The sequence below is a fragment of the Canis lupus genome, chromosome 14 (genome assembly GCF_011100685.1).
Source record: "Canis lupus familiaris isolate Mischka breed German Shepherd chromosome 14, alternate assembly UU_Cfam_GSD_1.0, whole genome shotgun sequence".
Classification (NCBI taxonomy): domain Eukaryota; kingdom Metazoa; phylum Chordata; class Mammalia; order Carnivora; family Canidae; genus Canis; species Canis lupus.
The window spans coordinates 4299282-4324635 of record NC_049235.1 but is presented as its reverse complement, the minus strand read 5'-3'; the positions used below and the strand labels follow the sequence as shown (position 1 = coordinate 4324635).

The window sequence follows — 25354 nt, the reverse complement described above, 5'->3', positions numbered from 1 at the left end:
TTCTCTCTCTCTGTGTGTGTCTCTCATGAATAAATAACCTTGAGACCTTGAGACACAATTATCATAAAAGACAAAAGTTCAAAACAACCAGGAAAAGTATTGTTTTAGTAAGAATCTTTTTCTTTCCTGCAAGTAAATGAAATGAGTTAAACACAAGGAGAATGTAGACTTTTCTCCCAACCACCTGGATGGAAGTCGATCACTAACGAATCTTGTTAGTTGTTATGGCAATTCTTGATGGTGATGACTAGTTTGGTTTACAAAGCTCTTCCATACACATTAGCCTATTCAGTCCTTATCAGTGCCCATGATGCTGGGCTTGCTTCCTTCTGGTGCCTCAATGAACTTGGCTCACACCCACCTGTTTGGCCTGATTGACACAGTGCATGTACTGGTTGGCCAGAGCAGAGCAGCTGAGGGTCTGCTGGGTGTTCTGTCGGTAACACTGGAGAATTTTGGCCTGCAGATCAGCACAGACAGGATGAAACTCATACCGCCTGAAACAAAAACAGGTGAGTGAGACAAATGGTCTTCAATCAGAATGAAGATCAAGGCTAAAGAGTATATAAAACATTAAATATGATATAAATGTTTCAAGCATAGAAAAAACATTTCTAAAAATGATTTCTATGAAATTAGTTCCAATAGTTGATACCAGTGATACCACCATGAGCCTATCCGGACACTGTAACACTCTCAACCAAGCCTATACCTAAACCAGGTGAATGGTGCCAATAATCTTTAGCCCAGTCTACCAAATCAGAAACCCAAGAGCCTCAATTTCTCTCACCCATGCCCACTCCAGTCAGTCACTGAGTTCGAGATAATGTGTGGTCTGGTCCTCTTTCACCATATTCACTGTCATTACATTAATTCATAATCACTTTTATCCTGGAATCAGGCAATGACCTCTAAACTAATGTCTTGGTTTTTGCCCTCTCCTCTTACCTTCCAAAACATTCTTTCTAATACGTAAATCTAAGACCAAATCTCTCCCTACCGCTTTCTACATAAAATGCAAGGTCAACAGGCAGTCCTTCTGGATCAGGTTTCCACCTACTCTTAGGCTTCATTCCCCACATTGCTGTAGCTTGACCAAACTGCTTTCAGAGTTTGATCCATACAACACATCCCTTCTTCACGTCTTTGCTCATGCTGCTCTTGATCTTGGACATGCTCTGCACCCACACTCGCACTCATTCCTATATATCCAGAAAATAATTACTTGTCTTTCAATACTTGAGTTAAGTATTGAAGTGTCACCTTCTTTAGACAGCTTCATTAGCTCTCCATTCAGCGTAGAGTCTACTACTCCCTTTTTGGTGACCCCACTGAGCCTGTATTAAGCTTCCTCTACCACTTTCTTTCACCTTCCACTTAACAATGACTACACCATAGCCTGATGTAATTGATTAGCCTATATCTACTAGAAGGCAAATCCCAAGAAGTAAGGACTGTCTTATTTTCTTTGTGATCTCAGTTATTGATACGGATACCTCTTATGGAAGTCATGCAATAAACTGCTAAGAATACAAATGGGTGGAGAAAAAACATTTTTAAATTTTCTGGGCTAAAATTTTACTAATTATACTTACAAATCTCAGATTTTAGTTAGATTTGCTTTCAGTGAATATACAGTACCAAACATAATGCCTCCAAAAATCTTAAAATACACACTTGAAAAATGATAACAAAATCAACCAAATGAATTATGCCAATGAAAAGGAAATATTCTTAAGATGGTAGAGGAACTTGAATTATAAGAACTAAACATACCCAGAAAAAATACATAATATTATCACTTTTAATCCAGGAATTTATATTTTTTCCAAATTAGTTTTTAGTATAAAAGGCTTCCAATCTTTCATATCAGTTCTTTTTTTGCAATTTAAATTTTTTATTTCTATAGTAATCTTGAAATAGCATTATTTTATATTAAATGGGTTCTAAAAAAAAAAAAACCCTAGAGAATACAGGGGGAATATTTCTCATCAATAAGGAATCCCCTGGGTGACGATTTGTCTCCTTACTTTTATTCAATACACTAAGCTAACAGATTTTGCTAGTACAGAAAACTGAAATGCAAACCATGTTACTGGTCCCTGAGGGAATTTACCTCTTACTACCTTTTTTTTTTTTTTTTAATTTTATTTATTTATGATAGTCACAGAGAGAGAGAGAGAGAGGCAGAGACACAGGAAGAGGGAGAAGCAGGCTCCATGCACCGGGAGCCTGACGTGGGATTCGATCCCGGGTCTCCAGGATCGCGCCCTGGGCCAAAGGCAGGCGCCAAACCGCTGCGCCACCCAGGGATCCCCTCTTACTACCTTCTAAAGAAGGTAGACATACAGGGAAAAAATAATCCCACAAATTTTTTGTAACATTGATTTTACTTCTTTTACTTTTTCATTCATGACCTTACTGCTCTGCCAAATACCTAGGAACAGGATTTAAATCCAATCCCCGGAGTTTCCATTCTAAGATTTCGAAGTTTATACATCTATGAATTTTTTTTGGACACGGATTTCCCTAATCCCCTACCATGAACATCAGCATCTAAAGGGAGTCAGCTGTTCTTTGAAGAGCAGAAACACAGTCATCACAAACTGACTGATGATAGCAAGGCACATACCTGGATAAATACTAAATAAAATATAATTAAGCATTAGGGCAGCTGAACCTAGCAAATACATGACTAATGTCTAGAACAGTTCATGGGAAAACAGGGTTACATTCTCTCCTAGTGCTGAGGACCACAATTCTTCTACTATATCTTAGATTTTAAAAGGAGAGGAAGGGGATGCCTGGGTGGCTCAGCGGTTTGGCGCCTGCCTTCAGCCCAAGGCATGATCCTGGAGAGCCGGGATCGAGTCCCGCCACATTGGGCTCCCTGCGAGGAGCCTGTTTCTCTCTCTGCCTATGTCTCTGCCTCTCTCTTTCCGTGTCTCTCATGAATAAATAAATAAAATATTTAAAATATGTATATATAAAAGGAGAGGAAGGAGGATGGGGAAAGAAGACTAGAACAATCCCAACCATCTCTTCAGCTCTTCTCCATTAATATACAGGAAAAGATTATAAAGAATGAGCTTCAGGACGCCTGGATGGCTCAGTGGTGGAGCGCCTGCCTTCGGCCCAGGGCGTGATCCTGGAGTCCCAGGATCGAGTCCCACATGGCGCTCCCTGCATGGAGCCTGCTTCTCTCTCTGCCTGTGTCTCTGTCTCTCTCTCTGTGTGAGTCTCTCATGAATAAATAAAGTCTTTAAAAAAAAAAATGAGCTTCCACATACTGCACAATATAAAGAAGTTGGTGGGTTTTTTCTTTTAAAAAACTATTCACGATGGAACAATTCATCCAATACTATGAACTGTGTAAAAAGGGGTAATTTAAGTTATATAATAAACATTTACCGAGTTGAGCTATCAGTCATGTAAGTTGATGTCCATAAGTTATTTATGATTTGAAATGTGTCAAAATATACTTTTATCACCACAAATCAATACTGCTCGCTTCCAGGGTCCTGATTTCCTGTCTGGTAGTCTGTTCTATGCATGTATGTCACACATACACTCAGACATCTTCTGAAATCTTTTTTGTATATATTTCAATAGTATTGACGATTAGATAGTATAAAGGGGGAAGGACGGGTAGAAATCAACATAATTGTGTCCCAGTTCCTGGAGTAGACTCTGGTACATTTTCCTTGGATTAATCTGAAAGGGCAAAGCTCTGCCTCTGTATTGATCCGCAATGCTTGTTATGCTGCTCTAATGCACTGTTTTCACTTTGGGAAAATGCTAAATGAGATTACCATCCACCATTAGAAGGCCATAAAACACGAGCCATGGCACCTTCCATTCAGGAAAAGGTTTAAAGGCATTTCCAATATGCATTATGGTAAGCCCTCCATATAGCCACCGAGTCAGCAATTGATTTGTATTGACTGCTTTCCTTCCTGCTGGTGGAAAAAGCCACAACAAGGCAAAAATAACAAAAGGGCAGAATTTCAAGATACCTAAGAAGGAAAATTAAATCTCGGCGGCAAGAGACATTTAAATAATTTAATTTCTTTGCATGAAAAGGATATTTTAAAAGGCAAATGGCGAATGAGAAATGTTAAGACAAAGATGAAAAACAAATCTAGAGAACTCGAAACAGTAATCGAGAAAGAGCTAGAACGGTAATCCCCAAACATATTGGGCAAAAAAGAATTGGTGGAATGAAGTCGATACTTGAAAATATATACTGATCAAAAATAAGAAAAAAAAAAACAATTTCGTGGTCACTTGAAATGATTGGGGATTTTGAGGGGTCCCACCATGTATCCCTATACTCCTCCTCTTCATTTCACTTTGCCTTTTTGGACTCTACACTCTGTTCCCTTCCTCCTCCCTCCCTCCCTCTCACAAGCATCTACCTTCGCCCTTCCTACCTTACCCCACAGTGGCCCTAAGGACCAAGGGGGTTGATAACCATATCCAGTGACAGAATGAGAAAGCCTAAGACGTGAACAGAAAATAAAATCACTCCTGGTGGCATTCTGTATCAGCAGAGCCACTTTTGCCAATGCTTAATGTTAAATAGTCACTTAAAAGGCAGCTAAGAAAATAGATCCCAGTGTTTTGCTCATTATACTGACAGGGCCACTGTAGAAACTTTGGGTGGGTGGGTGGGTGGGGGATACAGAAAAGAATACAGAAATACATTTAGGCTGTTTTTAATTTTTCAGTGCTTAAAGTAACATGGTGATGGATATAAATTATTACTGTCATCTCTGATTATTTCCTGGGGATAATTTCCTATAAGTTGAATTAAGGGTCAAAGACAAATAAAAACATTTTGGAAAAAATGAAGCTGAGATAAACAGTGTTCAGCTCTCCTCTTGAGACTTGGTGACACACTGACACTCGACCATCTGTTTTAGAGCTATCTGCAGGTTTCACTGCTGCTGCTTCCACTTTCATGTCTGAGAAACTTCTTTGATGTGGGTCTGAGCTTTATATTTCGAGGAAACTACTTACCCATCTTTTTAGTTCTGCTAATATAAATGGCAAGGATAATAAGGTAACTTCAGAGAAGGAAAAAAATATGGAGATAGCTCTCCACATACCAGTCTCCACCAGAAGGCTAAAGAAGTCATGTAATGACAATCAGCAGCCACAAATTCCTAAAGCTCTCAGGAACACAGAAATCATTCATTCTGAGTACAGGTACACACACAAAAAGATCCTTTCCCTCTATCTGGACCAGTTAAGTACAGATTTGCAGGGTGGGGTGGGAGGGGTGAGAGGGAGGGAGGGAGAGATGGAGGGGAAGAGGAGGAGAGAGGGAGGGAAGGAATGGATGGGTAGATGGACAGACACAGAGAATGGCTGGTGCTAAAAGAATTCTGATTCTTTTAACAAGTTGCGACAATGCATCCTTCATGGGATCTGGTGATCTCATAAGGTGGTATTAACCACATTAAAAGCAGGCACACAACACCAACCATGGAGTCAAATCTTTAGGTCTAATTGCTATGGCACAAAGCAATTAGCAATTTTGCTAATGCAAAAACTCTGATTTTATTCTGTATTAAACATTTCATTAGCTGTTAAGCCCAGGAATCAGGATTTCTGCCTTTATAACAGAAAACTAAAGCTATCAAAAGCCCATTGCCAATAGTTTAAAAATATGTAATAATCCACATTTATCATTTAGAATAAAGCTATCATAAAATGCAATAGCAAGGAAGAAAGTATTAACTCAAAAGTATCATCTATTCAATTTTTTTCATTTTACCTTAAATTACAATATCCTAATAACAGTTTCCAAATAAAATGTAAATAGCCTCTTTCTCATAATGCAAAATCTGAAAGACAACTCAACTTCAAGCTTTTTCTGGCATTCTTAAATAACTGCTAACCGTTTTTATTAATGATGCTGCTTCTATGTGAGCTGTAATCAGATTTCCACAATTACACTTCAGAGGTAAAATATCTACAAAAGTTGCCTGCTTTGTTTCAATTTGTCTCCATGTACTTTTTGCTATAAAATCTGAAAAAAATAGGGGCACCTGAGTGGCTCAGTGGTTGAGTGTCTGCCTTTGGTTCAGGCTGTGATCTCGAGGTCCTGGGATGGAGTCCCACATTGGGCTCCCTGCAGGGAGTCTGCCTCTCCCTCTGCCTGTGTCTCTGTCCCTCTCTCTGGGTCTCTCATGAATAAATAAATAAAATCTTTTTTTAAAAATCTGAAAAAAAAATGAAATAAAAGCAGAGGATTTTTTTTAACATTTATTTTCTAAAACGATGTATGTTCGCTATGATGGTATCTATCATCTTAACACACAAAAAATGCCAAGAGGCCTCCCCCCATTAACAGACTACATCTGGGGGTTGTTAAAAGAAAAACTCAGCTTTGGCTAGACATAGAACACAGTGTTTGTAAAATTCTATCCTAAATACCCAAGGCTTGAAAGACCAGCATCTATCTGAAAATATTTTAATATTTAATTTTAACTTTATTCTATGATGGACTTCGGAGAAAGATGTCAGAATCACAACTCAGTAACCTGGGTCTATAGGAAGAAAGTGACCTATCTGCAAGGACGGAGGGAAAGACACTGCCAGTCCTCCCCCAGGTTTTAGCATTCCCAGTAAAAGGCCCTATAGCATGAAAAATACAGAGAGGATCTCTGGTCACCTGTCCAAGATAAAATGAATAAAACATTGTTCATGCACAGATTCACTGTTCTTAGGCCAATAGGCCTTGCAAATCCTAAGCAGATGAACACAAATACACCACAATATAAGGTGAGTGAAAATCTAATTTGGCAATATATTTTTTGGTCTTATTCAGTAATACTGAATGCTTGGAAATGATGGGGACAGTAGGGCAAACAAACCTAGGAGGAGAGTGGGAACTTAACAGCTGAGCACATGAAGGTGGTACGGCCTGGCTGCTCTGTCTTCTCACGGTGCTCAGTGGACAATAACACACTCTAACGTTTTGGGGCTCCTAGATGTCTGCTTTGTTTTCCTGAGCACGCTGATCTTCCAAGAGAGCCACGTGGCATCTTGCTGACTTCACCACGCCCTGAGTGAGATCTTACAATACAAATCACCCCAAAGTGTCTGGATTTAGAAAAATGTGGCCATCTTCTGCTATATCTCCAAAGAATAAGGGCCCAAACAGTTTTGTTTTATAAACATTTCCCTAAACTCTGGTGACCTAGACTAATGGCCACCTAATGTTAGTGAAAAAAGCTTTTCTAGAAAAATATCTCTAAGTAACAATATCTTAGACAAGAAATATTTATTTTGTTGAAAACATTTGTGAAGTCAGGCATCAGGTATGAGGCAGAGAAGAACAATCAATTGACTACTGATTTCAAATTTTTTACCACATCATGGTATCCTTGACACATATGGACTATGTGCAGCAAGGCTCACATCTTGAAAAAGAGAGATAAAATACTTCTTTCTTACATAAAACATATCTGGAATAAAAGGCAATAATTACACAGAGTTTAGGGACACAGAATATAAATTATGCCAACATTAACTCAACCTGGAAGGATCCCAAATCAACTTCCAATCACACTCTCTTTGGAACAACACAGGACTTATGAGATGTTGTTTTCTCAAACTCACAATCTTTTCATTAGGCGAAATGCTAGAGCTAACATATTGCACTTTAGTCTGAGTGAGTCTTAATTTAGAGAATTATACACTATCCTTCCCTTTCTCCCTTTCTTTATGATGCTTGGAATATTATTGCTTAATAAATGCCAAGTATTAATGCTGTAATAAAAACAGGGACTAGTGGGTTAACAATGCAACTCTTTGCTTTAGCAGTGCCTGATACAGTAACAGTTAACACAAGTGTCCTGAGTAGAAACATCACCTCCAAAAAAAAAAAAAAAAAAAAAAAAGAAACATCACCTCCTGCATGCACACAGTAGGCATAAAACAGAATCACAGTTCACAGAAGCAGTCCTTGTTTATAACGTACTGTACTATCTACAGAAGCATCCTCTGTTCCTTCAAAAGACCTGCAAGCCATAGAATGCAGAGATGTCCAGGGCCAAATGTTAAATGTGAATCTCCAAAGGATACATCACTGTGTGAGTGAGACCAAGCCATCTAAATACACCAAATTATTTTTATTGAAATAACTCAATAAGGCTTTCAAGGTGAAGAAATGCATTATTATTTATAACATGATTGTACTAAAAAAGAGCATGGCATTTATTCTCACCTGACTTGGTAAAGCAAGTGTTTAATTAAGCAACTTACAAAATGTTAATCCTGAGCATATGTAATACATCACCATTGCATTTCTTTTACTTTAAATATGTATGTATCTGTATATAATACACTGACCTTATGCCAACACAAGTTAATTTATATTTGCCCCCCAGACTTTGTGAGTGATTTCTATTTCCCCTATCCTCTTACTTTGGAATGTTCACTAAAATTGGTCTAAGAATGGAAAATATGAGGGTTGGCTGGTTCATTCATTCTTTCATCCTCTGTTACCTCAACAACGGATATTATTAAGCATTCAGGACATGCCAAACACTATGATAGGTGCTAAGTAAGATATGATCTTTGCCTTCAGATAGCTCACAGTCTAACGGGGATGGGGAGAGACAAAAGTGTACACGATGTCTTATGAGATCGAGAGGTAATATAGTTGTAAATATAGTGCTAAGCAAATCCAGAGATCTAGTTTTGGATAGGATGGAAACAGAATGCACAGTGTTCTAGACTGGAGGATATCTATCACTGAACAGGAAGCAAGAACTGACCTTATGATTTTCCTGAAGTAACCTTCAAGCCTCCGGAAGCTCTGTCCAGTTTATCTTGACTACAGAGACAGATTCAGAGATGGAAAGAACTCCTTTGACTATTGGGATATGTATATACCCATAACCTGGTGACTCCAAGCCTTCTGAACTCTACTTTCCCTTGGAGAATAGCTTGATATTTGTGTTCATGACATTTGCTAACACAGGCTTGGTTGGGAGAGGTAGAAGTAGTTGGAAATAGTTAAAGCTTATAAATTCTGAGTCAATAGGAAACCAAAAGGAAATTATCAGAAGCCAGAGCACAGTTTTAGACCTACCAACAATAAACAAATATTGAGAAAAGTTGCGAGTTGCTGTTTTAGTAGCTATGGTGGTAACTCTCAATTGGTGCTGAAATGACTCTTCAGCCTTCATTGTTTTCCCTATTTGATAATGACTTTTGTACCTACTCTGTTGATTAATTACTTGATATGGCCAAGGATAATAAAACTGGATAATTTGGTCCTGGATCAATGCCCAAAATTGGAGGTGGGGGGGAGGCAGGAGGAACTGGGATATGGTGGTGAAGATAGAAAGATACGGGGAGCAAAAGAACACTCAGAATTATGAAGGAAGAGGGAAGACATTTTGGGCCAGATGAGTTTCAGGGGAGACAAAACGGAAACTGGCTGAGCGTCCCAACCAGCCCATGAGGAAGGACAATGCAGATGGAAGGCTGCACATTCTAGGCTGTGAGGCTGAAGTAAACTGTGGCATTTTGTTTTCCAAGACAACTTTCATTGCAAATTCTGGAAGGGATATTATACTTCCCTTCATCACCCATTCTTCCTGCAGAAAGTCCTCAAGTTCAAAAGAGGAAGAAATGGATACAGTCAGCTATCCCCAGTATAGCCAAAAGGCAGGCACCAGTCTTGGCAATTTAGAAGGTTCTTCTGACAGAGTACACTTGCAATAAATCTAAGACTCTCTATGCAAATGTAACAAAATGCTGAATACAACCTCCTAGAGATAATCCTTCCATATTTGGAGAAATATATTATTTCATTGGCCTTATTATATCATTTTCGACAACAAGATCTAACTAGTATAACAGCATAGAATCACAGAATTTTCTAGTTGAGTAGTATGGTACCAGCAGCCTGTACAGAAATAGGGTTGAGCATACGCACTCATGTTAAGCTCTTATTTTAGGCACTTACAATTTTTCAAAAAGAATTACCCTTTGGGACGGATTTCTTATGCTCTTCAGCTGAGGGGATGCTCCACAGTGTTGGGGGGCAGGAAGGGCGAGACGTCTGGTGAAATCCCATTTGAGTCACCCAAGCATAAAAATACACTTCGCTATCCCCACCTCTTCCCTGCTGTGATCACATGTGAGACCGCTTTTCATACTAAGGTAAGTCAAGAATAGCTTCGTTTTTAAAATTTCAAAACTGTCACATAGCTCAATGTGGAATGCAGCACATCCTACAACAACTAGGTTCAGAAGACCAAATGTGAAGTCTGTCGTGACACGGTGTGCTGCATTACTTGAGGTGATACTCTTTCTGCCACATTTTTACATTTTGAAAGCAAGATCGAATACCAGATCTGCCCAGGAAGGAGTGTGTCTGGCTCTCTTAACTGGAAGAATTGCAAATGTATTTCTTATAGTGACAAGTGAAGGGAAAAAAAATCACCCATACTGATTTGCTGTGTAAGTGTTGGAGTGCTAGAAATGAGGAGGGGGCGGGGGGGGGGGGTTGCAGGTGGGAAGGAGGTAGAACTAAGCCTGTTGTTGGTTCTCCATGACTTTGGTGATTTGAAGTACTGGGCCTGGAAGCAGGAACTCCCTATATGGGTGTACTAGGCTCCACCAGCAAACCCCCAGGGACACAGGGCAGCCGGGCAGGGAAAAGACACAGGGCATCACAGCAGTGGCCACCATGTACACACTGTGGAGGGGGTGCTAAAGGGTGTGTAGAGACAAAAGGAGGGAGAAAAAAACATGCTCATTAAAGACACATACTCGCAGAAGCCATGGGTAACATAAGGCAATAAGTATGCTAAGGGAAGGGTACAGCAGCCGGTGCTACACTGTTCTGGGGAAAGAGTGGTCTTCTCTCCTGGGTGGAGTTCACGTGGGAGTCCATGTAAAAGGAGAGGGGATAACAGAAGACCCTTGAATGAAGGGTGGGACTGCAGGACAGAGGACATGTGGGAGGGTGTGTGTGAGCCCCCAGCCTAGGCTCAGTGGAAACAGCTGGCCAAGTTCAGAGGACTCAGGTTGGAGGCAGGACCTGCAGAGGTGAGATGGGATACTGGAAAGGAAGGGGCTGGGGCTGGGGGGGACACACTGCCTGTAGTAATTGACAGCATGCTTAGACTCTATTCCGCAGCTGATGGCAAGCCACCAGCCTTTCCAAACAAGAGAGTGAAGTTATAAAGATGCCACCATGAAAAGGTTGATCTGTTATGAATAAAATCAGATGGAAGCAGAGGGAACTGCCAAGGCTCGGGAGGCCAGCAGAGCCCCGCCCGGGGAACAAACACAGGCAAGAAGGGCAGCACTGGAAAGTAGGAATGGAAGGAGGGGGTGGCAGTCAGGACACGGAGGAAAGACTGAGTGATGCACACGGGGCTTAGGCCAGAGGATTTATCCAATCAAAGTGCTCCAGGATGTCAGGAACCCCAGGCGGAGAGGCGTGGAGCTGGAGCTCAGCACTGGCAGGACTGCAAACACATGAGAAATGCCCCAGCAAGACCCAGGGTGCGCTGAGATGGAAGGCAGAACATGCTGGGGGAGTGGCAGCCCCTCATCGGTCACCCCACCAGGGGACAGCGGTAGGGAGGGCTGAGGGATGGCCCCAGAGCCCAGAGTGGAGAGAAGAACCCTGCAACACACTGTCCTGGGCTGGGGAGCTGAGGAGGGCTGAGTCTCTTGAGAAAGGGGACTGCCACCAAGAATAAGGCTGCTAATAGGCCACGGTATTTGATCCCTATCAACCTGGAGAAACAATTTCAGGAACGGGCAAGGCAGTAAGAGGCATGGAGGAGCTACTTCAGTGGGTACAACTGGCCATGGAAGAAAAGGAAAAATACAGAAAGGGGAAGATTACATTTGGCCAGAGACGTGGAGGTCTTAGAGGAGATGAGAGACTCTCAGTAGGGTCTTAAAGAATGGGAGAGACTCAGGCAGTAGAGAGACGGTCCGGAAGAGCGAAGAAGTAAAGGCAGCGATATCACCAACAAACTGTTTCTTCCAAAGATTCCTATGGAAATTCACATACAGATCAGAAGGCCAAACGCTTTCAACAGGCATGTTCTACAAGCAGACAAAGGAATTCCCATCAAGTACAGTAACTAGGGAAGATGTGTTCAGAAGTCAGCAAATAGGGAAGACTGTGTGAAAAAAAGAGGAGTTTTCAACAGGCCTTTAAAGGAGGGCATGAAGGGCAGAATGGGTGGCCTGGTCCCTACAGACGTGGTGCGATCATGGAGAAACACAGATTTCCTGGTTAAAGCACGATGTCAAGCATGGAGGATACAAAATATGAGGCTGGTGAGATGCAGGACAAGAAGGCCATCGTCTGTCTGCTGAGAAACCTCAATGGTGAGTGGAGGCATATGACAGAAAGGGGAAATCCTGCCCAGTAAGGGAGAAGAGGGATTATCCTTCTGAAGGTGTCACTAGGTGCTGGTGGCAGAAGAGCAGAGACGGCACTGCAAAGCAGGAGCATGCCGACTGCCCGGGCACGCAGTGGTGTCCAGACTCCTGATGCTTCCGAGGGACAGGCCAGAGACCCCCCTGCACCTCCCACCCCAGCATGTTCTTTAATACACTAAGTAAATGCATTTGTGGCAGGGACATATGTGTGCGTTCGAGTCCCTTACTGTTCTCCAAAACAGATGTAGGCTGAAATTAATGGCTGATGAATGGTTAACAGAAGATGGAGACAGCTTGGCATAAAGTGTCTTTAAAAATTAGGAGTTCAAGGGTGTTGGTTAACTATAGTTACTTATTCCCTGTAAGCTCATCACGTACTCAAGTGCAACTTAAAATCATGCAATGTGCATATGCTGATATACGCAGAAGACGTATAGGGTTAAAAAACCACACAATTGGTAAGGGGAGTTGCTTCAAAGGAGAAACCTTGGTCACGGACTTATTTAGGAAGAGTTCCACTTTTGCAGGTGACATCTACATCTTCTATCACAGGCATATGTTGCTTATCAAGAAAGAATTCATTTTAAAGATTACAATGCCATATTATCTACAGGTACTTTGTATGCCCTGGAAAATTGCTAGAAGAGAAGGTTGCTTTTTCTTGCAGGTGCCTAAGCACCAAAACCTGTAAGATCCGCAGCACTTAACAGATCACGCTGAGACTCCAGGTAAGAAATCCCACACGCCAACTCTACACAAAGAGGAGAATATAAACTGGGGAAGAATTCACAATGCCTTCACACATGTCCACCTTCAGTACAGCCCTTCTGGTTTAATATCTCAGCAACCCTGTGACAGAACAGGACAGAGAAACCACCCGGTTATTTCAAGGCACAGGGCAAACCACTGGGAGTAAAATGTAACGTGAGTACAAAGCCTAGAAGCTGTCTCCATGCATGAAATCCTTGTGTGTCAGGGAGGTTGGCCCCTTCTAGATCTCTTCCACTGCTCTTCCCCACTGCCCTCTCCCCCTTTAAATTGTGCGTAACCCCCAAAGCTCAGGTCTTTGCCCTGTCATTCTTCTGTGGTTCCAGGTGAAGTTAGCTTTCCCTCTTCGAGGGTTGTCCTCCTGCTTTCTGGGGGACAGAATGGGCTTTCTAGTTTTTCTCCATCAGTCGGCAGCCGTGTGACCTTTGGTTTCTTTGGGTATCGGTTTCTTTTTAAAACACAGAGGCTGTAATCTTCCCCTCCTGAAGCTAGGGACTAGATCTGGCGATCCTCTTCTAACCCTGCCAACTCAAAGATCTTTAGACTAAGCATCAACTGGATACGTCCAATTTATTTGATTTCTAGTTCCTTAACCAAACAAGATTTTCCTTCCATTTTTCACCAAGAGCAATACTGTTTATCAGTAGGCATGACATTTTTTTGCTTTTTTGTGCTCTTAATACTTTATATTCAAGAAGTCACTGAGATTGTTAGTTCTTTCCTTGAAAAATCTTTCACACTTTCAACCATCACTTGGTTCGCCCTAACAGAACCCTAGGCTAATGTAATAGTTCATGCACGGACTACTGTTATTATTACCCTCCGAATAGTCTCTCTGCCCTCTGCAGCTGCCTCTTCAAGCTCATCAACATCAATTCCACCAACTGCACACCCTGCAAAATGCTAACCTTTCATAGGGCGCAATCAGGAAGGATTCTTCTCCCTTTCCATCTTCCATATTTTTACTTTTAAAATATTTCTCATTTCCCTTGCCTTCTCACCAAGTTACTATTTGCGGTGTTGGGAGAAAGGGAACCCACTGAAACTCCTACTAAACCACTATTTACCTATTCTGGCTTCTACATGAAGGACACACGGCAACATGCGCAAAATTGTTTTCAAGCACAAACTAAACAGCTAAAGAGCACAACTACACATATTCCTAGTGTCCATTTCCCAAGCCATGTTATAAAATTATACAATCATCCTCTGATTTGGTTTTATTTTTTACTTTAAGGGTAAGTGATAAGTTTCCACAGGAACTAAAATCATTTCAAAGGGTTGGAACATGGAGGTGTAAAAAAAAAAAGCTCAAACATGACTTTGTACATAGTGCCTTGCATCCCTGAAACTCAGTATTATAAATATTAACCTCTTAATTCCCTGGATGTCCTGAAAATGAGGGGGGGAAAGTCTCTTTGTATTTGGGAAATGGATGTTTAATGTTAACTGGCAGGGAAAAGAAAGAATTTGGAAGGGAAGTGGCTGATAATCCAATTCATCTCTAGCTTTAAGCACAACTAATCACATATGGTAACACGATTTACCGAGTTTCAGTAGAAAAGTACATTATGAATTCAAGTAACTAATATTTTCCTACTTAATACCCTATAAATGAGGGACACATCTCCAAGGATTTTATAGCTAACGAAAGTGGAAAGTTTATATGGGATGTATAATCATATTGAACTACATGCATGCCTATGAAACATCAACACAATTATTTCTTAATTTAAAAATTCTAACATGTTTCTTTTTTTGGTCCTGATTAACTAAAGTAGTCAGTACTGATGCCATAAGAAGGCATTAAATTCTAACACATCATATAACCTCAACCCCCCTTGTGTTACGTAAATGGATTTAAGCATTTTTCAGAGGGCAGGCAAGATTTAGCAAATTGGCTTAACATTCTAGGCTGCTGCTGAGACCAAAATTAACAAGACCAACCATGAAGTACAGAAAACAACAGCCTGCTATATAAACTCCCCAAATGATTATGATGAGCCTCATACATGAGTATTTCAGAGGTGGAATCTCAATGATTCCTATATAAAGGGATAATGATGTATTACTGCAGGACTAAACAATGCATTTCTCAATTCATGTCCTGGATTGGATTCACCATGCTGAGCTCCATTAGTTTTACATCTCCCTAAGGGTTCCAATTCAGCAGTATTAATCTAATCCATTACACACAGCCCCAATCTATGAACGTCTGCCTTACGAATGTCCCTTAATACAGTTCTCCAGTTGAGTGTTTCTGGAGAAAAATCACATAAACCAAAGAAACTTGAATTATTATAAATTCATAAGCCGACACTAAATTCCGTCTGCCATACTTTTACATTTCTGGGGTAAATTCACTCTCAGCCCCCTTTACAACAGTCATTTCATCCCACCTCCAACCTCCCCTTGCCCCCTATCTCACCCCTTTTCCTTCCTCTTTCCGCTTGCCCATTTTTCTATGTTTTGCTGAGAAACACAGGAACCCAGAGAAAATTCTTTTATCTTCCCACGTTGGATCTGCACCTTTTCTAGTGTTACTTTGGAGGAAGAGTCCCTTCCTCTGTAAAAGGAAAGACAATCTCTCCGCATGAATCCAATTCTTAGCTTCTCCTTCCCCTATTTTCTAGTGGGATTTCTTACTCCTCCTATCCTCTCTCTCTCTCCAACTACATCATTGTCACTCCAACAGAACTTTCTGTGATGATGTTAATGTCCTATACCTCTGTAGTCCAACACAGTGATCATAGGTGCATGATGCTGAGCACCTGAAATGTGACTAATGCAAAGGTAATGCATTTTAAATATTACTTAATTTTAAATAAATTTATATCTAAACAGTTTAAATCTAAACAATAACTATCATATTGTTGAAAGCACGGCTCTGGGAACTACTATGCTTCCAACAAACACCTCCACTGCCCTACCTTCCATCCGTTCTCTTCTATTCACGCCAAAGTGACCAAATGCATTGATTCTTTGTACACATCATAGAGGAACAATCAGTACAGACTTGTTCAAGAAAACTACTCTCCTTTCATGAAGGGAGTTTCTTGGCTTCAAGAAACACTGTGCTCTCTTGCTTTCCCTCCATGCTCTCTGGCCATTTTCTTCTAATTAATCTCTAAATGCAGGAGTTCCTCAGGATCATATTCTGGATGTTTCTCTCTGTTCTTCTCCCTTTATACTCTCTCCATCATCATCTCAACCATTCTCATAGCTTTAATGCCACCTGTGTGCTGACAGCAAGCCAATTTTTATCCCTAGCTCTGCCTACTTACAGGCAACAGCCCACTGCTATTTACAAGGAAGGTTTTACAGGTGCTGCATGTTTAAAAAGAACTCTTAATTCCCTCCTATACACCCAATTTGTTCTTTCTTCCCCATTTCAGTAAATGAACCCTCCAAAGTCAGGTAGTCTCTCAATATACAATCTGTCCCCAGATCTTGCCAATTAAACTTCTAATCTAGGATCTGGAAATCGACCTATTTCTCTCCATTACCACTATCATTATTCCAGTTCAGGCCACCATGACCACTGTCTGGAATATCTCAAAAATAACCCAGTTGCCTGGGTTCCATTCAGACTCCCCCACCCTCACCTCTACTGCCATTCGTTATCAATCAAACTGGAGTGCCCCTTTTAAACCCATAGTTTCCAGGTTGTAACTCTAATCCTTCCAATACTTCCTACAACTCTTGGGATAAACTTCAAAATACTACTTACGGCCTAGAAGGTCCCAAAGGATGTAGCCACTGCCACCAACTCCAGCCTCAACTCTGTCCACTATGCTTTCCTACATGCTTTCAGAATCCCCAGGGAAGCGTGCTCCTTCCTCGGGGTCTCAACACAGGCTGGTCTTGCTGCTTAAATGCCCTCCCTCTGTACTCCTCCTAACGCCTGCTTCTTCAACCTTCAAATTTGAGCGTACCGGAGGTCACCTCTGATCTCTTACAGTGGCTGCCCAGGTAATTTGCTCTCATAGCACCTGCATGACTACAACATCAAGTAATTGGAGTAACTAGTCATTCTTCCCATTAGACTACAAGCTGGTAGACACCAGGGCTCATGTCTGTTTAGTCTACCACTGTATTCCCAGTGCCTGGTACAGCACTGTCAAACACCACAGCCTGCTTAGACCTTCTGCTGTGCAGCGACAGGGCAACCCTCCCTGCTCCTCACTGCCACTGTATGAGCCTGTGTGTGAGGGGAAGAGAATAAGGTAGACATGTGAGGAAGAGTGGCCAGACTGTGTTGGGAAGACCAAGGTTTCCAGCATACAAACTGGACCAAAAATGGATTCTCCAATAAAGGAGCATAATCAAAGTCAGTTAGGTTCTATATAAAGCCACTGCTTATATTTTAGCTTGTTGTTGGTGATGGTTAACACAGGATCGGATATCTAAGACATGTTATGTGCATGTCTGGGTTCCACTTCCTACTTGGTGCTTAATCTCCCCAAGGTGCGACATTTTCACTGTTCCCACTATTTAAGATTGCTGTAAAGATTAGTAAGGTAATGTTTAAGCCCTAAACATAATACCTGGCACATAGTAAGATTTTTTTTTTTAATGAAAAATTTTTAAAGACTATTTATTTATTTATTCATAGAGACAGAGAGACAGAGGGGCAGAGACACAGCAGAGGGAGAATTGGCTCCATGCAGGGAGTCTGACGTGGGACTCAATCCCGGGTCTCCAGGATCACACCCCAGGCCAAAGGCAGTGCTAAACCGCTGCGCCACCAGGGCTGCCCACATAGTAAGATTTTAATAAATATGAATATTATCAATATTTTACTGTCTAATAAAGTTAAGCAAGTTATTCTGAGAACTTGTTAGTTATCGCCTTATTTCCAAAGCTAAACAAAGTTCCACTTTCAAACAATCAACTTAAAAAACAAGTTTTAGAATCTAACCCATGTGAGAGCTGCTAACTGTTCATACAACTTGAAGATGCCCACAAAGTGTTCAGGTGGTGGCAAAATAGGGTTCCTGCATGTATTTTGATAAAGGGATTAAAAGGCTGCACTCATGTTAAAATCAAACCTCCAGCATGGGGTATATAATTAACATAAATCTATGTATCTTTTCTTTTCTCAACTACGTTCTCACAGGGAGCAACAGTCCTCCCTTTGAATAACTGGAATTGTATTTGAAGTAATTACACTTGGCACAGATTTGCCCACTGCTGGTGGCAGGGCTGCTACCTGTGATGAGGCAGTGAGGGGAACTCCACAGAATTGGTGGCAAACTGCTTTAATTTGCTTTAATAGTAGCAAAAGCTTGCCTAAAACAAGTTGGGCATTTCAAGAATAATCAACACCACACAGCTAAAGTTCTATTACCATTAAACCAGTATTCAAACAGGCCAGAAACTGGTTTTCAGCCTCTTCCAGGGAGCTTCTGTATCTTTAGTGTCATAAATGTCATTTTGTAAAGTCAAGCTGGCAGTCCTCAGCAGGAAGCCTAGAAGTGCCAGTGTTAATTAAAAATGTTGGATAACTTTTCAGTTTATTCATGCTGTGAGATCTGTTCTCCCACCGCACCCTCAAAAACTTTTACCACCAAAGGACACTCAAGAGCAGGGAGAAACATGAGACTACGAACTATGATTTCATTTTCAAATGGTTTGAAATCGATGGGCAGTTGACAGCATTGACTCTAACGTTGTTGGAGCACAATCCACACACTGGGACGGGGGGAAAGGATGGCCAGAAGGATTCTAATATTGGATTGCAAAGAAAACCCAGATTAGAAATTAGAAATGGTCTTCCCTATGACTAAATGAGTAGCTCTTGTGAAGGATAAATGAGATATCCAGATCTCTATACAAAAACAAAACTAAACTAAAAAACATAATACATATCTGTGGATTGATTACTGCTCAGAAATTAGTTGCACATGACTAATTTATGATGTAGAAAGCTTATAAAATTTAGAGTTTTGCCAATTTAGAGTTTATATATATATAATTTCACATCATGGTAAGAAGTATATAATGGCTATGGCTATATAGCATGTTAAGAAGTAGAAATTTTAGACTTATCTGCCTAATTTGATCAGTGTAAACTGTCAAAAACTGCCTGATTACCTGGCCAGCAACTCCAGCTGGAATTAGGACTGAAGAGTCCTAAAAGAGGAAGATCTTAAGTACTGTTCAGGCTTATAATTTCAGTTTCAGGTCTGAATAGCTGGTGTGGTCATCCAAGTTGAATAAATTAGATAATTTATCACAATTAGAGAAATAAAGCACTGAGGCTTTTACGAAAAGTAAAATTTTTTTAAAGTACACTCTATACCCAGTGTGAAACCCAACGTGGGCCTCGAATTCATGACCCAGAGATCAAGCAAGCCCTGAGCTGAGATTGAGAGTCAGACGCTTAACTGACTGGCCACAAAGGAGCCCCTGAAAACAATGATAAATCAAGTATAATATTTGTTTCTACCAAATACTGTAAATTTTTTACCACTTTGAGATCTTCGATATCAGCAATAAGTGCCAATATTCAGACTGAAGGAAGAATCATTTAAGAGATAGGAGCTTTACTTCTTTCAGTATTTAGGAAAGAGGTCATTTGATTCAAGTCTTATTTCCCTACTAGAAAACTAAGGATTCTGCTCAGGAGACACTATTTCAGAAATGCACTGAAGGTTAATATCTTTGCATGTATTACAAATGCTAATCTAAGTGGAATGTTAATATATTCTCCTATTCACTACAAAGAAAATGGCAGATAGGACTGAACATTAAGGACATTTTACCAACAGTTGTTTCTATCCTACTTATTTCTTAGGTCCCTGCAAATGCCAGTCACAGTTTCACTGGTGCTCAGGTAGCTAAAATGAGGCAAGAGAAATGGGCTCTCCTACGAGGAGCCACGTCAGGACAAGAGGTAACAAAATAAAGAGACCTGTTTTGTGGTATTTCATTTCACAAACCTGCTGGTAGGAGAAAAGGTGAAAACAGAACAGAGGAAAAAAAATTTTTTTTTGAGAAAAGATATTAAAATTGCAGGCTTTCTTGCTCCTTCCCCTCCACCTTCCTTTTTTTTTTTTTAAAAAAAAAATCTTTTTATTTTAAAGATTTTATTTATTCATGAGAGACCGAGAGAGAGAGAGAGAGAGAGAGAGAGAGAGAGAGAGAGAAGAGAGAGAAGCAGAGACACAGGTAGAGGGAGGAGCAGGCTCCATGCAGGGAGCCTGACATGGGACTTGATCTCGGGTTTCCAGGATCAGGCCCTGGGCTGAAGGTGGTGCTAAACCACTGAGCCACCCGGGCTGCCCTCCCCTCCACCTTTTTATTTCTAGTTTAGGCACTGTCAATCAGGGCGTCAACAGAGGTTTTTATATATGCTTCTAAAGCAGGGGCAGCAAATATAAAGGAAATATGCCAACTCTCTCATTGCTCATGCCAATGCTGGACATCACTACTCAATCATGACACTCCAGGCTGAGCCTTGTTATATAGCCTCAGAACCCTTCTCAACAACATGCTGCAAGGAGGTCACTACCAGTCAGCTGGGGTTGGTTCCTGAAACCAAATTTTTTTGTGTTCCCTTGCTCTAAGTTTGCCTCAGCATTCTAGCTTTAGCACGGGGTGCAACCCTCTTGGTTTTGCACTTTCCTAGATCCTGTAGTTAAGGTTGAGTATTCCGTGATGTTGGAATTCACAAGAGGCCTAGCTTTCTTCCAATTAGCCCTTTGCTATATAAAATCCAAGGCTTCTGAAAGTAAGCAAGAGACCAGGTACCACCCCTTTCTGACTCATTCCACATCCCTCTAAAACAGGAGCAAAACCAGGAAAAACCATCTGGGCCCAGTCTATTTCTTTCCTTCCTGGAGAGGAGTAGTAGACTCCTATCAGTGTTCAAGCTGGAGCTTAACTATGCTTGTTTTCAAAGCTGATAGGAGGTTCAGATTCAGCATTTACACTTTTTTTTTTTTTTTAAAAAGTACGCATTTTAAAGAAAGTTTCATGACAGTCACTAAATCACCTGTATGAGCATTTGAGGAGTACCTACCCCATATGTTAACATACCAATCATTTGGCTTCCAATACAATTGCTCTCTCTCTCCAGAAAGCCTTTAATGACACCATCTCCATCCAACCTTCATAATTTGGCTCCCTCCGCCTCAGAGAGTGGGACTTCCTGGGCACGGTCTTCCTGCCTGCCATTGTGGGCCAAATGTAATTCTCCCCCAGCTGCTGCTGTGCTTGCTGCTTTATGACAGGGGCCTGCCTGATAGCTCCGGGCCATTCCAGGAATGGGAAGCCTTCCAGGCAACAAGAAGCTATTAGATGCAACCTGCTGGGCCAGGCTCACATTCTGCTCCCAACGATAACACATATATGCTTCTGCCTATATTTTCTCATTCCATAGCTTAAAGGAGGATCATCTTACACACTCACAAGGAAGGCTCTCTCTGGACAAACAAGTCAACAGAAGAGCAGAAAACAGCAAAATGTTGCCTGAAGTTCATTCAATAAATGGCACACAAAGGCCTCAAAAATAATTTCTCAAGTGGAAGTAGATTCTAATGACTAGAAATATGACTGCCTGGAAAATGGACAGAATCCAGAAGAGACACAGTGCATCTCTGTCTGTACGTGGGAAGTGAAGGAAAGGTGGCCATCTCTCCTGTGCATGTTTGTCCCTGGTCCCCCACAGCTGCTGGCTCTAAAGAAAATGCTAGTGCAGGAGGCAGCCATATAAAGGGCAGCGCTTATCTGCTTCAGAGAGAATTGAAAAGATTTACGTATTTTTTTCTGGGGTCCCAAGCTTTTTTTTTTTTTTTGGCATTACCCATAATGTATTTGTCCATGGGATAAACAGAGACGCTTTCCCCCACAATTATATTTGCTTAAAGGAAAACACAGCTGCCTGTCGTGCATATTAAGACGCAACTGGAACTTGAAAGACCAAACAAAGATTTCAAAGGAAAGGAAAGTTTTTGCAGCATAAAAGACACTCCGCCATACCAAAGTGCATTGAAACTAAAAAACCAAGGCAGAGTAATGACTATTCTCCTTGGGGACAAAAGTCCTATTGAGCAAGAAGCTATAGGTGCCATTTTCCAGAAGAGCCACCTGCTACTACTTGGAGCTATTGCCGATATTCAGGAGCCAGAATTTCAGAGTCCTTCCATCTATGGAGTTTGTGTGGGAGAGGCTGCACGCACGTGCGCCCTGAGGCAAAACCAATAGGTAATTACTCGATGCTGTCACTGTGGGATAACTGAACCATCAAGTCGACTACTTAATGATCCCCTCTTAGACGACCAGCATCACACTGCTCGCCACTGTTAAGAGGAAACCTTTGGAGAAACATGCTAATCCCAAGTGAAAGCAAAGAAGATACTGTATTGCTAAGAGGGCCCCCCCCCCCCATCAGAAGTACAGAATGTGGCAAGAAGATAATAAGCCTAATTAGTCATTACTTGCTATACTTACAACTGCATCTAATAACACTGCTGCCACAGTGTGTTTTATGTGATATCTTCTTTATGCGGGAACCTTTTTCATAAAACAAAGCAAAAGCCAAACCAGTTTCTTTTATTCCCCTGGTTTTATGGAGAAATAACTGACGTACATCGCTGTGTAAGTTTAAGGCGTACAGAGTGACAGTTTGATTTACGTATGTTGTGAAGTGATGACCACGGGGGCTTCGGATAACATCCACCTTCTCACATAGATACAATAAAAGGAAAGAAGTAAAGAAGGGGCAAAATATTTTCTCCTTGTGATGAGGACGCTTAGGATCTACCCTCTTAACAACTTGAACTGTGCATCACACAGCAGTGTCAGCTGTTGTTATCATGTTGTACTTATTTATCTTGCAACTAGAGGTTTGTACCTTTGTCTACTTTGCTCTAGTTTCTCCTTCCCCTATTCCTGGTAGCCACAGGTCTTATCTCTTTCCCTATAAAGTTGTTTATTTTTTTTCAGATCCCACAAATATGTGAAATCAATATTTGTCTTTCTCTAACTTACTTCACTTAGCATATTTCCTTCAGGGTCCATCTGAGTTGCCATAAATGGTACGATTTCCTCTTTTTAATGGATGAATTATGTATACTTATATACATACACACATATTATAACTTTCTACATTTGTCCACCAATGGACACTTAAGACTGCTTCCATGTTGTTTCCTTTGAAATATCCCCAGAAATGGAATTGCTGGATCATATGGTTTTCTATTCTTAATTCTTCAAGGAACCTCCACGCTGTTCTCCACAGTGGCTGCACCATTTTACAATCCCACCCAGAGTGCACAAGGGTTCTCTTTCCTCCATATCCTCACCAGCATTTGTAATCTCTTGTCTTTTTGGTGATGGCCACTCTAACAGGCATGAGGTGGTATTTCATTGTGGTTTCAATTTGCACGTCCCTGATGATGCTGAGCCTTGTCTACTTTCCTTGGAGAAATGTCTTTTGAGGTCCTTTGCTAATTTTTTAATTGGGTTGTTTTTTTGCTACTGAGGTTATGAGTTCTTTAATGTATTTTGGATATTAGCCTCTTATTAGATACATGTTTTGCAAATACTTTTTTGCATTCCATAGACTATCTTTTCACTTTGTTGATGGTTTCTTTTGCCATGCAGAAGCTTTTCAGTTTGATGGAAGTCCACTTGCTTTTTATTTTGTTGCTTATTCTTTAGGTATAATCTAAAAAAATCATTACCAAAACCTTTGTCAAAGAGATTTATTCCTATGTTTTCTTCTAGGATTTTCATGAATGCAGGTATTACATTTAAGTCTTTAATCAATTACAGTTAATTTTTCTGAGTGGCTTAAGATATGGGTCTAGTTTCATTCTTCTATATGAGACTATCCCATTATCCCAGCACCATTTATTAAAGAGACTGTCTTTTCTTCACTGAGTATTCTTGGCTCTCTTGTCAAATATTAGTTGACCGTATATGATGTGGTTTATTTCTGGGCTACTGATTCTATTCCACTGGTCTATTTGTCTGTTTTTATGCCAGTACCATACTGTTTTGATGCCAGATAGTTTCTTATACAGCCTGCCTGACAATAAAAGTTAACACTGAACCTTAGCTGTTATCTATCCTAGTAAACGTGTCCATGATGTGGCGAGACTGCTCCACATTACAGTGGGGCTGCAAGTAATTCGTGCAAAGCAGCAATCCACGAGGGTCAGTAGGACTTAACAATCAGTATAGTTTTAATTGAGCCAGAAAAAGAAATGGCTCCTATTCTTCTCTTAAAGTATATAGGAATTCTCTTCTCTATGCCTTTGTTCCATCAGCACCTTGATCAGAAAATGCCTATAATCAAGTTTAATACAGACTTGTATGGCAGACAATAGAGATCTTATGGGGAAAGCAAGTTGACTTTCATAAGATAACTTCTTATGAAGTATTTAATTGGCTTTCTTGGTAGAGAGCTACCTGACTTGAAGATGTCATGTTTCCAAGTTCAACTAGAAAATGTTAATGAGACACACTGTAGTAATGGGAAAATATATAAATCTATCTACATTCACAGAGCCAAAAAACAGTCCTCAAAAATAGTAAAGGTCAGGAAGTTCTTGAATATCTTCTTTAACAAAAATTCAGACTGATTTGGAAATCTGAACTGAAGGAATTTCCAACTAATGACAAATCTTAAACTAATAAATAATACTCCACTGTATTTTGAATCTTGCTATAATCTTAACTACCCTATTGATACTGTCAAGAGAAATGCTTGCTTTCTCTCTGGCATATATTGGCGATAAACTCTGGCAATTAGCTAGTGTCTAACAAAAATCAGCTCTGTATTAATAGCCTGTAATAAAGAATACCAACCACTAGATAAAGCAAACCATTAAAGCTAGACAGATGTCACATAGCCAGAGTCCCCTAATTTGCTAAAGGAACTTTTTTCAGCATGTACTCACTATATGCAATACCTGTGCTAGGTGCTGGGGACCTTTAAACAGAATAAAACACAGTTCCTGCCCTCAAGAAGGTTTCATTTCAACTGGGAAGGAGATTCACATACTGAAATTAGATTACACAACCTTGGTAATAGACCCTTCAAACCCCCAGAGTCTAAAATTCTTACTTAGCTTTTTACACAAGGGTTTCTTTTAATGTAAATTCAAGGTCCCTTCTCAAGTAAAAATATCCTGAA

General features: G+C 40.6%; 1 protein-coding gene across 3 annotated transcripts in view; it reads right to left on the bottom strand.

Moving 5' to 3' along the window:
- CHCHD3 (coiled-coil-helix-coiled-coil-helix domain containing 3) overlaps positions 1 to 25354 on the bottom strand; it is a 278196-nt gene that overhangs the window by 11129 nt on the left and 241713 nt on the right. For 2 of the 3 annotated variants that reach the window (XM_038556475.1, XM_038556476.1), the window contains one exon: positions 362 to 497. In XM_038556475.1, the coding sequence (XP_038412403.1) occupies positions 362 to 497 (136 nt within the window). Of the gene's footprint in view, positions 1 to 361; positions 498 to 25354 lie in introns of those variants that run through there. The other variant, XR_005369286.1, reaches the window with a different exon arrangement.